The sequence below is a fragment of the Panthera pardus genome, unplaced genomic scaffold (assembly GCF_024362965.1).
Source record: "Panthera pardus isolate Hobbes unplaced genomic scaffold, ASM2436296v1 HiC_scaffold_1, whole genome shotgun sequence".
Classification (NCBI taxonomy): Eukaryota; Metazoa; Chordata; class Mammalia; order Carnivora; family Felidae; genus Panthera; species Panthera pardus.
This window is the reverse complement of record NW_026526654.1, coordinates 62863920-62880474: the sequence shown is the minus strand read 5'-3', so window position 1 is coordinate 62880474 and position 16555 is coordinate 62863920. Positions and strand designations below refer to the sequence as shown.

The window sequence follows — 16555 nt, the reverse complement described above, 5'->3', positions numbered from 1 at the left end:
GTACGATTCTGTGTTAGAGAATACTTGCCATGGAAGTTGTGGGGAAAATTAGAAGAAATGGTCTATCTTAGGATCCAGTAAGTTTCATATTCCAGAAGATATAAAATACGTACACTCGGGAGAAATGAACTAACTTTTTACTACACCTAAATAGTGACTGTAGAATTCTTAAAATTGAAATAAAACGTACACTAGTATGATTTCAAAGTCATATACTACCTGGGAACTTGCAAACTGGACAAAAGCAATTTAAAGACGTATTTACTGTAGGGGTACCTGTGTGGCTCAGTCAGTTAAGCATCCAACTCTTGATTTCAGCTCAGGTCATGATCACCCTGTTTGTGGGTCCAAGCTCTGCATTGGACTCTGCACTGAAGGCACAGAGCCTACTTGGGATCCTCTCTCTCTTTCTCTCTCTCTCTCTCTCTCTCTCTCTCTTTCTCTCCCCCTCTCTCAATGTCCCTCCCCACTTGCTCTCTATCTCTCTCTCTCAAAATGAATAAAAAAATAAATAAATGTATTTACTATAATAACATAAAAGACATTCTCCAACTGATATAGTTTCTACTTTAATGCACAGACTTCCAGAAAACAGGTTCAAAAATCAAATAAATGAAAGTGGAACATGGATTTTCTCATAGAGTTATAAATATTTTTAATCCCTAATTATATTTTAAATTAATGTTAGTCATAACTTTGACAAGCTATTTCCAAGCATTTTATTTCTTTAGTTTTGTTCTCTTCCTTCAAAGTTGAACACAAATATGTAGTTGATTTTGCACCAAATATTCAGTTGGAGCCAACAATAGTCCACATTTAGCATGCTTGATGATTTCCACTATGATCTCAATCAGATTGTATTCATGGCATCTATACTTTTCATCACTAGTAGCAGTATCTTCATTTATTAGTTTTTCACTTATTTTTTTAATAGTGGCAAATGACAATAAAACATGCAAACACTACATGCAGAAAAATATGGCAATGGTGCCCAAACAGATGTGCATATTGGCAGGCAGGTATCATCTGAAAAATTCATTTTCCATCTGATATAAAAAAGTTCCAATCAGAAATTAAAGATGATTTTCAAATATCAATGCATAATATATAAAAAAAAACATTACCTACTTTGTGTTCTTTTTTAAAAAATTTTTTTTCAACGTTTTTTATTTATTTTTGGGACAGAGAGAGACAGAGCATGAACGGGGGAGGGGCAGAGAGAGAGGGAGACACAGAATCGGAAACAGGCTCCAGGCTCCGAGCCATCAGCCCAGAGCCTGACGCGGGGCTCGAACTCACGGACCGCGAGATCGTGACCTGGCTGAAGTCGGACGCTTAACCGACTGCACCATCCAGGCGCCCCAACCTACTTTGTGTTCTGAGGAAAGATTGTAATAACCACATATCTTATCTCATCTATTTAATGGGGGAGAGGAGCTAGCCCAAAGTATCTCTAAGATAGATTCCAAATCTAAAATTCTATGGTTCTAGGGGCATCTGGATGGCTTAGTCGTTTAAGTGTCCGACTTCAGCTCAGGTCTGATCTCACCGTTCTTGAGTTTGAGCCCCATATCAGGCTCTGTGCTGACAGCTCAGAGCCTGGAACCTGCTTCTGATTCTGTGTCTCCCTCTCTCTCTGCCCCTCCCCCACTCACACTCTGTGTCTCTCTCAAAAATAAATAAACATTAAAAAATATAAATAAAATAAAATTCTATGGTGCTATGGCAATAGTTCCAATCTTACTATTTTTTTCTGGCCAGTGATCCCATATTCTAAGAAGTTTTATCCTCAGAACAACTTGCATTTACTTAATAACTTTGCTTTGTATTTTTATTAATAAATGACATCTATAATTGCTAGCTAATGCTTCCGATTCTCAGAAGGTAACTCATGTTTACAAAATTTTCAAAATCAAAGAAATGTTGACATTATGTTGGTTAGTTCATAGTAACTACGTTAGTTAACCTACATATTAGCTATGCTAATGTAATATAGCATTTCCATAGTATTTTCAGCATTTAAAAAATAGTTAAAACAGCTTAGTCTGCTGGGAATTACTATTTTATAAAACAAGTTTAAACCTGCACAAGGAGATTAAAACATTCTTCCTGAATATTATATCATTTAACAAGTAACTAGCATTATCAAAGGAAGGGAATTATTTATGTTATCTAGGTGGTGGTTACAAGAATGTGTATGTGAATGTGTGTGTGTATTTTTTCTCATCACTTAAGTTATACCTTTATGATTTGGCTACTTTACCGTGTATATGTCATGCCTTGATAACAATTTATTTTACCTTATTTTATTTTTATTTACTTTATTTAACTTTTATTTAATTTAATTTAAATTTAATTTTATTTTAGAGAGAGAAAGTGAGAGTGAGTGAACATGACTGGGGGAGAGGGGCAGAGAAAGAGAAAGAATCTTAAGCAGGCTCCATACTCAGCATGGAGGCCGACGCAGGGCTCGATTCCATGACCATGAGATCATGACCTGAGCCAAAATCAAGAGTGATGCTTAACTGACTGAGCCACCCAGGTGCCCCGAAAAAAAAAATTTTTTTTAAGCAGGGAGAACTATTTTATACTTTACAAGTCTTAAAGGGACATATAACCCAAATGCAATAATTGAACCTTGTTTGGTTCTTGACTTGAATAAAACAACTGTTTAAAAAAAAACTTTGAGATAATTAGGGCAAATGGAATATGGATCGAGATGGTCTTAGAGAATTATTACTAATTTTATTAGACTTTTTAATAAGATTATTAGGTATATATACTGAAACTAGAATAAAAGGATTTCTGGGATTTGCTTAGAGATACTGTAGCATGGAAAAGTGGAAGTGGATGACAAAATTTTGACAGACACTGAAGCTGTGTGATGGGTATGGTGGGAAACCATTATACTAGTCTCTCTACTTTTATGTATGTTTGAAAATGTTCATAACAAAAATTAAATTGAAAATATACTATATTAATGGTACAAATTTACTACATTTTGTCCTTTCTTTTCAGTCTTAAATCTTTTTATGGCAAATCCCCTAAAATTTTAATCTGGGGTTATAAAGGCAGCAAGACAGCTGGGCAATATGGGAGCACACAGGAGTGACAAGAGGGGACCAGGGTTGGAATAGAATCTGCTTAGAGGCAAACGAAGGTCAGAGAGAAATCCAGAGCTAAAGTTAATAATAGTGGAGCCTAGACAAAGAGCCAGGCCAAGGTCAAAGAAAAATTTGAATGTAATTGATTAAAACATGAGATGATGATACCATAATTTAATATAGCACTCTGGAGTTTATAAGCTCTATATTTATTTTATTACTCAACTTAAATCTCCTAGCAGTTCCATGAGAGAGGAAGGACATTCCTACACTTGATAAAACAGACCTGGGCCACAAAGCTACTAAATGGTTGAATCTCAGCTAGGACCTCAGATTTACTTCTACTTGGCCCAATACTGTGACTTTCAAACTGTGTTTTTCAATACTGTGTTTTTCAAACTGTTTTCCAGAAAGACTTCAAGGATTTTGCAAATACTTGATTCAAATTTCACTTAGAAATATAGGATATATATATATTTTTTACATGCTCAAAGAATCATTAGAAATATGAGAGACAAGTAATATGTTAGCTTTCACTTCAGAATTCACAGTTTTTTTGGGAAAATCTTAGACTATATTCGATGCAGTTTTCAGATATTTCTGTATTTTATTTTGGTTACATGTTAGTAAGGAAATTGTCTTCAATAATCAAAATAAAATACAGAAATAATTAGAAATTGCATCAAATAAAAAATTATAACTGTTACTTATAATCTCATTGCTTAATTTTTCTCACAAATGGCTAATAATTTAATCTTGTCCAATTTATTAATGACAACAAAATAGATTTTTAATTATTTAAATATTAGAATTCTACATAATATTTTGTTTAAAAGAAGACAAGGTTATAAGCCAATTATATCTCAGTTAAGAAACATATCAAATGTATAGAAGGCAGTAATCAAACACATCAAACACATGAAGGCCAATATCAAGAGATTTGCTAACATCCAAATTTGAAATATTTAAAATATTAACTGCACTAAAGAACAATTCTTTTTATAACTTGTTATAATTTTAAAAAGTTTCCAATCAGCTTTCCATTTTTTCTAGCAATAGCTTCTAAAATGTCCTATAAAAAAAGCATTTGATTCATAGAGCAAGGGTGGCAAGCGCAAATGTCTTCCTTGTAGAAGTAACTTAAGAAGTACCTAAGGAATGACTTGGGTATATTTATAAATTTGGCCCAGTATGAGGAAGGCCTAGGGAGTGCTGAGGCTTGGGAGGAACTGGAGATTTTTACATTTCACCATAAGCCATGCAACTTGTCAGAAAACACCCAACCAGGGGTGCCTGGGTGGCTCGGTCGGTGGAGCGTCCAACTTCGACTCAGGTCATGATCTCGCGGTTAATGGGTTCAAGCCCCACGTCGGGCTCTGTGCTGACAGCTCAGAGCCTGGAGCCTACTTCCGATTCTGTGTTTCCCTCTCTCTCTCTGCCCATTCCCCACTTGTGCCTCTGTCTCTCTCTCTCTCTCAAAAATAATAAACATTAAAAAAATTTAAAAAAAGAAAACGCCCAACCAAACAACAGCAGCAAAAACCCACCAGCAGCACTGTGCATCAGAGCATCTGCTGCCCACCTCTCTGGGTAACCAGTCTGCTCCCCTGCCTTAAGCTGTTCCTTCCTATTATTCCTTAAGCAATACCCTTCCTATTGCTCAGCCCGGTTTCCTATTCCTGGGGGTTATGGCAGCAAAAGCAGTCGTTACTGTATTTGCACTCTGTCACAAGTAAATTTGTTTGTAATGATTTATCTGGTCTTCCCTTGAGTCTTTGCAAATTAAATATATAATATACTAAGGTTTGTGTATTTTTCCTCCCACTACTTCCCCAGTCCCTCACTCCCTTTCTTTACTTCTTCTTTGTCTCCTCTTTCTGTATAACAGTAATATTTCCTTGCTAAGCCAGAATCTTTTTTTTTTTTTTTAATTTTTTTTTAATGTTTATTTATTTTGAGACAGAGAGAGACAGAGCATGAACGGGGGAGGGGCAGAGAGAGAGGGAGACACAGAACCAGAAGCAGGCTCCAGGCTCTGAGCCATCAGCCCAGAGCCCAACGCGGGGCTCGAACTCATGGAACGTGAGATCGTGACCTGAGCTGAAGTTGGACGCTTAACCAACTGAGCCACCCAGGCGCCCCGCTAAGCCAGAATCTTAAAGCATGCTTTGACCTTTGCTTATCAGTTGAAAATTTCAGCGGGTTTCACCCCTTACTCTAGTTGACTTTCCAGCTCTCAGGATATCAGTATAGGATATTTCAAAACTAAATTCTAAATTCCGGGCAGGCAACATTTAAGATAATAAAATCAAGTAGCTTTGGCTCCATGTACAGAATCAACTTAACTAAAATCTGATAACTTTGAATTAAAATATAATTATGGAATTCTAACATGCTGATAAATGTCACTTTGAAAAATCTCTTCAATATTTTCCCTTGCCTGATGTAAACAGTTCCTAAAGAGTAGTGTTTATGGAAATAATAAATTATGGTGAAATGTGTTTTCCATGTTATAATCATAAATGCTTCTTTAAATAGGAACTTAGATTAATTAAACTCTAATTCATATCACACCTTTCTGATAAAAATATTTCAAATTAAGCATTAAAAACCCCCTCTAAATATATACTTCACTGCAAATAAGATGCTAAAGTGATTTTTAAAAAAACCAATGCAAGTTTAGTATATCTAACTTTATAAGCTACTCTAACTTTATAAGCTACTTCACCAATATTTTTTGGGGGGGGCGGGGGAATCACAAAAAAAGTGACATAAATGGTAGGAACAAGCTGTCCTTTCATTTTCACCATATAACTCTTTCATGACTTGAACTCCATTACTCACTTGGCAGATGATATGACCACGGCATGTTCCTCAGAATTGAGGATTTTTGTAAGATGAGCTGCAACTGAGTCCTCATAAATTGTCATCTGAAAAAGTAAAAAGCCTACACTGTATTATTGTTGCTGGCATTTATACAACTCAGTTTATTACCACTTCCAAAATGGGATCATTTAAGACACATGTGACACAGTGCCGTGACTATAATGAATTATATGAAAAGTCATCATACAAAATAGATAAATACTTCCCTTCTATAAAAGGCTTTTAGTTTCTGAAATTCCTTAATCTATAGTCTTAGAAAAAACCCTAAAATCCATTAAATTAGAAAAAAATGTCGAATGGCTGAACACATAAAGAACTCCTCCAGGTAGGCACAAAAAAAAAGCCAGACAACCCAATGAAAAATGGGCTAAAGACTGGAAATTTAAAGAGGAGGATAAAAAAAAAAAAGGTCCACAAACAGATGAAAGGAAATCAGCCTCATCAGCTGTCAGGCAAACACAAAATAAAACCACAGTGAAGTTCCACTGTATTTGCCAGAAGAGTTAAAATGAAATAGCAGCAACAATGCCTGGAAAATGCCAAATATTGGCAAGGTTGTAGAGCTACAGAAGTCTCATTCACTGCTGGTGGGAGAGCAGGCATTGGTATAAACACGAGAAAACTGCTGGGTGTCTTTCAAAGCCAAACATATGCATATAGCATAGGATCCAACAATCCGATTTCCATACACACACACACACACACACACACACACACACACACACACACACCCAGAGAAATGTGATGTGCGTTCACCAAAAGACATGTGATAGAAAACGTTCATAGCAGCATTCACTCAAATGCAGAATGGATAACACATTGTAGTATATCCTCGCAATGGACTAGATGGGGGCAATGAGAATGCGTGGTTTACAGCTATGCCATAACACGGATGAATCTCACAGACATAATGTTGAATAAAAGGATTCAGAAAAGAACTGCTTACAAAATGATTCATTTTATAAAGTGCAGAATGGACAAAAATAATCTATGCTGTTAGAAACCGGGAGAGTGGTTCCTGGGGTGGGAGGGGAGGGTGGTGAATGGAAGAGGGCCTGTGGGGGCTCACAGCACGCTGATAATACTGCCTTGTGATCTGCATGTTGATTACATGGGTGTATCCAGCTTGTGGAAACTTACCAACCGTACATTTATGATTGGTGCACTTTTCTGGGTGCACAATTCAATAAAAAGTTTTTTAGAATGTTGAGTACCCTGTCATACAGCCATGTAAATAAATCTCTCAAATTAGGAAGTAATCAAAATGCTCAGGGAGTCCTGTCTCCCCTTTTCTGTTTGACTCAAAATGTAAGATTCTGTTGAAAGAACAGATCTTCCTAATATGCAAACATGTGCACAGTATTTAAACAGCCTCTATTCAGAGCCTTCCATCAAATGTTTGCCTCCAATATCTACAACGTCCTACAGCTCAAAAATTTCCAGTGTAAACCACCTGCTCTGTTCCAGCTGGCCTCCTGTGTTCTTCCGCCCTTCTCTGATATCCTTTTGTTGCTTCTTACCCATTGGCACCACGTCATTCAGACTTAAATGCAGATTCAGTTACCAACCCCCCTCCTTAAAGCCTTCCTGACTAGCGTCTTTCCAAAGAGATCTCATTCCCGATTTCTGCCCAGTTCCATGAGTGGCTAATCAGTATGTCACTCTTTTACATTTCTATCTTACTTTCTTCAGAGGCAGACCACATATAGAAAGGAATTCTTACATTAAGGAAAGGATGGGAGGGGAGGAGCCTCAAAGCCTCACGCAATGTTGTGTTCACTTGCAAATCCACTTTATTCATCTTCCAGTGTAAACATTAAAAGTTGTATCTTTATACTCAAGATCAGAAAAATGAAAATACATCTTTTAAAAAAGCAAAGAAAGGAAGTATTTTTCAAAATGATTAGTTTCATTTCTTTTCCCTACAGGATAGATTGTCATAGAGCCTAAGAAGGTAGGGGAAAGTATTTTATACTGTCAGTAATTCCCTTTGAAATTACATGTAAAAATCCAAGTTTTTGCCTGTTAAAAATAAGCAAAGGCAAAGAATACAACCTCTTCCAGAGGAAAATGAAATAACCTCTATGTCCAAAGATAAAATTATTGATGTCCCTTATTAAGCTATTATGTAGTCACTTAGAGTCAGGAAGGTAAGGTAAGAATAATAGTTAACATTTTTATTGTGTACAGACACTGTGATGAAATATTCGATACATATTTATCCCATTAATTGTCCTGTTTTAAAGCCAAGGAACCTAAGGCTCAGTGAAGTTGTGTGATTTTCCCACGATCCTGGGCTAATGAAGAAAAGACAAACTAGGGGGCCAGGTCTGCAGCTTATCCCACTATTATTCCCGCCCCACCCCCCACCCCCCCACTCCAAGCAAGTCCTGATCTTTGGTTAACTGTCAAATATAAATTTTGTCATTTCTCAAGTGCATCATTAATCTGAAACACAAATCTGAGCATGACACATCTCTACCTAACATGTTAGAGGGGATCTTCCTACTTTCCAGACAGAGTCAAAATTCTTCAGCTAACACGCAACACCTTCCACAATTCCCAGGATTCTCCATGATCTGAACCCTCTTTCTCTCCACTGTCATGTCTTTTGATGCTCTTCCTTTGCACCATGAGCTCTAACTCAACAGAATTACTTGTAGTGTCCCAAATGTATGAAGCTCCTTACTATCAAGCTCTACATGATGCTCTTTTTCAACTGGCTAATTCCTACTTCTCTTTGTGCTGAAAACCCAGTTTAGGTACAATCTCTTCTGCAAAGACTTCACTGAACTTACCAGACTGAGAGCCCTCTCTTCTGTGCAGCCATTATACCCTGAAAATAACCTAAACATAGCTGATCATTTATTGTCTGTCCCTCAAAATATATTCTCCAGCTTTCTCGCTTTGTGGCATCCTTAATGTCTGAATGATTTTGTCACATACCCCTAGGCCTAAAGGAACGGCTAGCAGTAGTTAAGTACACACAACTTAGTATTTATGTCCTAACAACTTAATAGCCACTTGAAAAAATAATACACATAAATTAAAAGAAAAAATAGTATCATATTTAACTCTTAAATAACGAGCTGTGAGCCTGTAGGCACTGTGTACGTCTCAAGCCTTGGAATCAGGTTGGACAAGAACTCTCTCATTTCCTATTCAACACTGACTTTTGTGTGGTGTTTGCTTTTTGTCACAGTGACTACTGAGAACCCAAGCTTCGCAAAAATGTGATGTCATCAAAAGAAGTGTAGTGCAATGATGTTTCAACTGTCCAGTACTTCAAGCTGTGTGCTGTCCAATAAGATGTTGAGTATTACAATTAAATTCTCTTTGAAATTTGAACACATCTTATGGTAGCCCTCTGAATTCACCAGAGTGAGTGCCTGGAGGCCCCCTGCACACAGCTTGGGAATCGGCACTCTAAGCTGACTGGAGCTGGAGGGCAAATCTTCTATGTCTACTCCCGGATGCCAACAGGCATTTAATATTGTTAAGTGAATGAAAAAATAACGTTATAACATCTTAGCATGCTGTTACCAAGCATCTAGGAAACAAAGAATTGAGGGGAGAGGAGCTTTCTCTAAGAGCAAATTAAAAAAATAAACTAATAGGAAGAATTTCGTTTCCAGGGATTTGAAGCCATTCGTTCCTGTTGTCAGGATGGAGGTACAGCAGTTCACATCCTCTTTTTTATGACCTTACCATCAATAAGTGAGCATCTATTGACTCACTAGACTGGTGTGATTTAGGTATGATACAAAAGAGACTAAAAATATGACTCTTACATCAAAAAGCTTTGAAACCAATTGGAAAGCAATAGGAATCTGGCTTCCGAGAAACAGACAAGGTCAGAAGGCTTTGATGCCAAGATGCTCCTAGTTCCAAAAGTGTGTGGTATTTAGACAAAAAATTAACAATAAGAATTTTTTATTAATTGCCCGCTTTGTGTCAGTCATGACACGAGATGACAATATAACGGTGAATGGATAACACGTTGCCGCACCGTGACAGTACAATTGCACCAAGATAATGGCAGGTGATAATGGAAGGGGGCTATGGAACTCCCAAGAAGGAGACAGTAGTGGGACTTGGGGGATGAGGGGTGGCTGCTTGGAGCAAGTGATACCTGAGGTGAGGACAGGAGTGAACTAAGCATGATATCGCTGGAAGGATACATATCCATTCATAAAGGGGTACGGGAGAAAAGGACATGACAGCATGGGGATTTCACACTAAATATCAACAATGTGTTTTCTACCAGTGAGTATCAATAGAATCATTGTTACTGGAGGAAATCGTGGAATCACTACTTTTTCAATGTTTAAAAAGTATAACAGGAAACAGAATTACTTAATTATGGCCATAAGGAGTTCATCAACAAAACTGTCACAGTTCTTTAAACTCTGCAATTCTACGGTGCCAGCGGAATGCTAAGTTAATAAGATAATCAGGAAGTTCAACCACATTTGTGTCCTTTTAAGGAAAACTGAAAAAGTAGTAATTTCACAGTCACGCATAAAGGAATTTAAAACGGATAAAAAATATATAAGCTGGGAAATTAGGTTGGGCCTAAGAAGGAAGGTTCAGCTTGCTGTTCTTACAGTCTTAAAGGTAAAAAAGTCACATGGTGATGAGTCAGAGTGATGTAGAACACTCACTTAACGTGTATTCTGAAGGCATGCTATTCCTTTGTTATGAAATATTTTAATAGGAAACCAAAATAAACTGTTTCATTCAAAACCTTTTATACTAAAAAAGAGATTTCTTCCATGTAGTTACAACCATATCTCGTATTTAACGACTATACATATGCAATAAAAGTAAAATGGTTTACCTTTATTTTTCATGCTAGGAAGTAGACATCTCTTAAGTAAGTAGAGCAAAAGAATTCCCCCTTTTGTCTCTTTGGGGAGAAAATTAATAGCGTTTACAAAAATACTATTAAGAAAAAAGACTGGTTCCTATAAAAACATGTATTATATTTGTAGTTGGATAAAATAATACTATAAATAAAAATGCTGCTAGAAAGAAAATAGTAAATATATTAATCCTTAATAGCAATTATCCTTGGGTGTTAGGACTAGAAGTAAGATTATTTTTTCATACATTTTTGTATTTTCCATATTTTTAGAGGCAGTTTTTGCTACCTTTATGTGAGAAAAGGGCATTATATAATTAGCTGGTTTAAGGCATAGCCCCATGTTTCTAGTTATCATTCCTTTCCTCAGTTTTGACAAGACCATAATTTTCTTAATGACAAAACAAAGATTTCAACTATAAACAGATGAATTTTCCTAGAGGGAAAAATAAGTTATTATAGACCAAACGGTCTTGTTAGTCACAGAGTAATCCTTTGAAAAGTAGGGTCTGTTTTAATTCTCCAGTGCTTTGAGGTTTAATCAAAATGCTGAATCTTTAAGAACATCTAAAAACTGTAGTTAATGATCTGTACCAGGGATGGAAAAAAGTGCGCTGTCTTTTTTCCTTTGTTTTTATCATGATCAGCAGGCTTAAACTGGAAACCTATAATGGTGAACACTCCACAGAGCACGCAAAGTAGGAAGAAATTATATAATACTCTGGCCACAAGTATTAGTGTGTTTGCAAACTGCTTAAGGGAGCTGAGCTAACACCTAATAGACAGGTGATCATGGCCAAAGCAGAAGTTGAGTAAAAGCTAACAGGAACCTGTCATCAGCTGGCCTGCCCTGGAGCCCTGTTGGTAAAATGAAGCAGGCAGGTGGAATATCAGGGGGAACCATCAGGGGTGAGGAAGGGGAACTTGCATGCCTGGTGCTTTGCACACATTTGTTACTGCATTAACTCTTTCCAACATTGCAACCTTGTTCTATAGATAAAGTAACAGGGGCCCATGACAGTGAGTGATGTGGCTAACTTCACGTTTCCAGTGTGGGTGGTCATAGAACGACTCTAACCTGCATCGTATGAATTCTTCCTTCTGAGAGAGAAGACTAGAAGCGGTCAATGAACCCATACCCAAAATAATAAAAAATAAAACTAAGCAAGCATGCTACCGTATCTTATAAAGTTTTCTTACTTGGTCAAGATATTCACCCCTATTTCCAAATGATAAATAGGCAAAAGGTTAAAGTCTTACATAAAATTCTTCGGATGCTTCTGGAGGTTCTGGAAGTAGAGAAGCTTTTGGAGGCAACTTGAGTTCATAGGTCATTATACTCCACCTGAAGGGAGAAAAGTCTTTGGTCTAAAATTCCTTTAAAATTTAATAAACAGACTCTGTTCTCATACATATGCACAAGTCTGCACAAACTATGGTTTATTGTGTCTAAGACAACCAGATACTGGAAAAAAGAGATGGAATTTTTGGCAATCTCATAAAATGCTGAATTCATGCTTTATGATTTCCATATCTTACCAGTTCTCTGGTTAGTGACTTCCAAACTCCATGAAGTAAGAAATGCACATACATAGTAAAACTTCCCCTTCTTCACTAATGCAATGAATTCTGACTTTTCTATTCTTGGGGTGCAACGAGAACAGTGTTTAAATTTGCAGCAAAAAGCCATTTCAAATACCCTGCATAGTTTGGTAAGCACAGAACTGGGAAATCACCTCTAGGGTCTTTTAAAGACTGGAGACAGAAGCCCCTTTAGGCACCTAAATGACCGGGGTATCCCTCTCCTGAATAGTTTGGGATAACCATAACTTTAGACAAATGCTGTACCACCCAGCTCTCTTTTGAAATATTCTGTCAGCAAAAGAATCGACCATTACAACATTACCTTAGGACAGGCAAGGTTACAATTAATTAGGTTATAGCTCATTTTAGAGTAATTACATTTTAGATTGGTGACTCCCTGATGAGATTTTGTTATTTTCGGGAACAGTTCCACAGATGGCTAATCCTATCAAAGTTGTTTTGATTCATGCTAGCTTAAGTCCATAATGATATTTTGACATTTGTCTTCTACTTATGGTGGTGGTGGTGGGGGGGGGTTGGTTACTGCATACTGAGTCCTGTTGCTCCTAAACTCCAATCCTAAACACCTCCTCTAGAATATTCAGGGTACACATACGGTGATTTCTTTTTTATACGTGGGGCGTTTAGAGAAAAGAGGTTGAGATGTGGTCAGGACATCATAAACACCTTGATATGAAGAGGTCTTTCTAATATTTCTCGGTCCCTGGGAAAGGATTATCTTTTTTAGTATTCAGTTCTTTGTTGGTTCAATTCATTCTTAGTATGCAATAATTAAGAAGTGATATTCTAACAAATCTAAACTTTATGTGTCTTCCGTAGCTTTAATGAAGCCACAAGATGATGGGGCCTGTTATATGACCTATTATAGTCATCAAAAGCCCCCACACAAAATGAACCATTGAAGCTTTCTGACCTGAAGAACAAGGACAAGTAATTGCTGTATCAGCATAGCCTTCTGTTTTTAAAATAGAGAATAAACTGAGAATTGATGGGGGGAGGGAGGGAGGAGAAAGTGGGTGATGGGCATTGAGGAGGGCACCTGTTGGGATGAGCACTGGGTGTTGTATGGAAACCAATTTGACAATAAATTTCATATTAAAAAAATAAAGATAAAAAGATATCTTCTGTATATAAAATAAAATAAAATAAAATAGTGGGTTCATTAGACTAGTTTTCTCAGTTATTGTTACAATTCATTCATTCACTCAAAAAATATATTTATTGAGTGTCTACTCTACGCTGGGCTCTGTCCTAGACCTCAGGCGTGAAAAGAGTAGGTAGGACCAGGAAGTCTCTGTCCTCATGGGGCTTACAATTCGTAAAATTTAAACTGCCAAAAATGATTTAGTAGGCCATATTCAGTCTGGTTTTGGAAGAAAATTCTCTTTTACCTGTCTAGCATTTTGGTACTGGCTCGTTCCAGCTTCTCTAGTATCTGAGGAAGTTGGGTGTCGTCATCATATGAACCTCCCCAGCCCAGAACACGGGCAAGGTCATTTCCTGTACCCAAGGGCAATACTCCCAGCTGACACTGAAAGAGAATACAACAGGGAGACCTCAGACAAGCTGAGAAACAGGAGCTATGGCATTTCTGCACCTCCCTGGTCAGCAGATTAGCATACGTGCATGCTAATGAGTACATGTTAATGTAGTTAATGAGTCAGGAAAGACTGAGTACTTGCCTGTTTATTCAAGTTGAGCTTATCAATTTCTGACAAAACCCAACCTACACTTCCATCTCCTCCACAAACAAGAATTCGAAAGTTGTCAAACTTCTGGAATAATCTTAAACTGAAAGTAAAAAGGATTTTATTTTAATACAAATAAATGAAAATCACTTCCCCCAATTCTTTGTTATTCTGTATTTGTTGGTATTCATGTTCAGATAACTATAAGAACTCTTACATATTAATTATACTATAAAAATTAAAGTGCAATTCTTAACTCAAGAAAACTTCTTAATCGTAAGGAGGAAAGGGGATTATAAGTAGAAATGGGAGATAAAATTAGGTGGAAAAGGGAGTTGGAAATGAGAAAACAAAGAAGCAGACCCGGGAAAGAGAATGAAAGGTAAGGGATACAACATGGTAAAAGTAGTGACTTTTTTTTCTTTCCATTATAAGGATATGTTATTTCCTTAAGAATAGTATACTACCAACCAGGGATGGTGAATCTAGGGCACTGATACTATTGATGCTCAAGGCAGTTTCTAAAGAGACCCACCAAACCTTGTCAATGTATCACTTTTCGGACACCCACTCGCTTTTCCTCCGCCTCATCCCCTAGACTTGGGTCAGTCTTTTTTACTTTTATATTCCTTTTCCTTCATCTCAACTTTTGACACATTGCACCTTCTGAATGTACCTTTGTACACCTCAAGTATTGTGGGAAATCTAAAAAATATAGAGACAATCTCAAGAGGTTTCACAAAGGGCCTTCCTTGGAATTATATAGGTGAGAAAAGGAAATGTTAAGAATGTAAGATATTGGAACTGTGAAGGATTATTAAACAGATGTGCTAGAAAGGAAGACACAGCTAACCAGCAATGGAAAAGACACAAGTGAGGGGAGAAGCCAGGTAAGGAAATACCAGAACCCAGGGAAGGGGTTGGAGACAGATGAAAAAGATGAACATCCATGGGCTCAGAAGGGCCTGAGACTTGGCAAGAAGGCAGTGGGAACAAGGAGAAAGACTCTGAAGAGCTAAAGTGGAAAGAAGCACAAAGACTGAGGCAAGAGATAGAAAGGACAGGAAAGGGTAAGGGCCTTCTGGGGGTACCTAAAATCCCCATTCCCACTTCTGTGTTCATGCTTTAAGAGAAAAGTTGAGTTGACAGAAATAAATCATGGAGAGGTTGCAGGCCCTTGGTTCTAATGACACTGTATCACCTCTTCAACAAAATCATATGCATACACTAAAAATGTATTTAAAGTGCCGGAAGGTATATTTTCCCTCACTGAAAATACATTTAATTTTTTTTCAGATTGTAAGTCATAGGATATTCCAGAAAGCTGAAAAGAACAATCAACAACAGTATTTTTTGTCATTTGTATGAATGAGTCTCCAATCCCTGGGACCTGCAATAGTATCTGTGCTTTGGTTAAATAATTGATTATTTGTATTATGTAAAAATCAATGCTAGCCTTCCACGCAGATCATTTTCTAAAATTATCACGTATTTCTATATTTACACAGGTTCCTTCTCAAAGCTAAGTAAACTGTTAGTACTATTTGATGTATGATATATTCTGAAACATTTTCTAAACAAATTTTGGGATTTTCAGCACATAAGGAAGTTGTATAAATATCAAAAAGGGGAAGTTAAAACGTATAATTAGAGCTTTAAAAAGGGAGGAGTGGGAAGATCAACATAGAGATGTCTAGATGAATTGACAATCTTCATGAACTGAAAAATCAAACATTTCATGCTTGGTGCTACATTTCATTCTAATGAGATAAATCAATAATCAATTACCCTAAATGAGGACCTCCGTTCATTAAATCAAACACCTGAGCCGGATTTAGCAACTGTTTAAATCGACGAAGGAACTTTACTCCCTGATTATCTCCACTCTTAGAATTGACAAAAACCAATAGAGGACTAACACAGAATGAAAATGTCGCTCTACAGAAACCTGTAAAAAAAAAAACAAAAAACAACAACACAGTACAATATGTACAGCTGTCTCTATTAAACCATTAATGAAACTTCAGAGAAAAGAACATAAATTCATAAAGAACCTTGTTTATTACTTGAACAATAAATTATAATTTAGCCCCCAAAATGGAGACAGGTTTATTATTTACACAATAAGACTACAGAACTTATGTCTTATAATATGCTCTATAATGAAAAATCCTAGCACAGATGGGAAAAGTGTTAATCATAGATATTTGAGATATACCACCTACCTTAACACCCAATTATCAGAAACCGATCACAGTCTGTAAATTCACATTTGTCAAAGAATTCATATTCATATTCAGCATTATAAGATATTTTAATTTCTCCTTCATGAGGCTTTAGAAAATATTTTGAAAGTTATCATGAGTAATAGAACTTTATTATAGCAGGGCTTGGGGGAGGGCTGTTAA

At 36.8% G+C, this 16555-nt stretch overlaps 1 protein-coding gene across 6 annotated transcripts in view; it reads right to left on the bottom strand.

Annotated features, from left to right (window-relative positions):
- DGKH (diacylglycerol kinase eta) overlaps positions 1–16555 on the bottom strand; it is a 182665-nt gene that overhangs the window by 50104 nt on the left and 116006 nt on the right. For all 6 annotated transcript variants that reach the window (XM_053899179.1, XM_053899180.1, XM_053899182.1 and 3 more), the window contains 5 exons: positions 15936–16095; positions 14142–14250; positions 13851–13990; positions 12115–12199; positions 5949–6034 (listed from right to left, as the gene is read on the bottom strand). In XM_053899179.1, coding sequence (XP_053755154.1) covers positions 5949–6034; positions 12115–12199; positions 13851–13990; positions 14142–14250; positions 15936–16095 — 580 coding nt within the window. The remainder of the gene's footprint in view (positions 1–5948; positions 6035–12114; positions 12200–13850; positions 13991–14141; positions 14251–15935; positions 16096–16555) is intronic.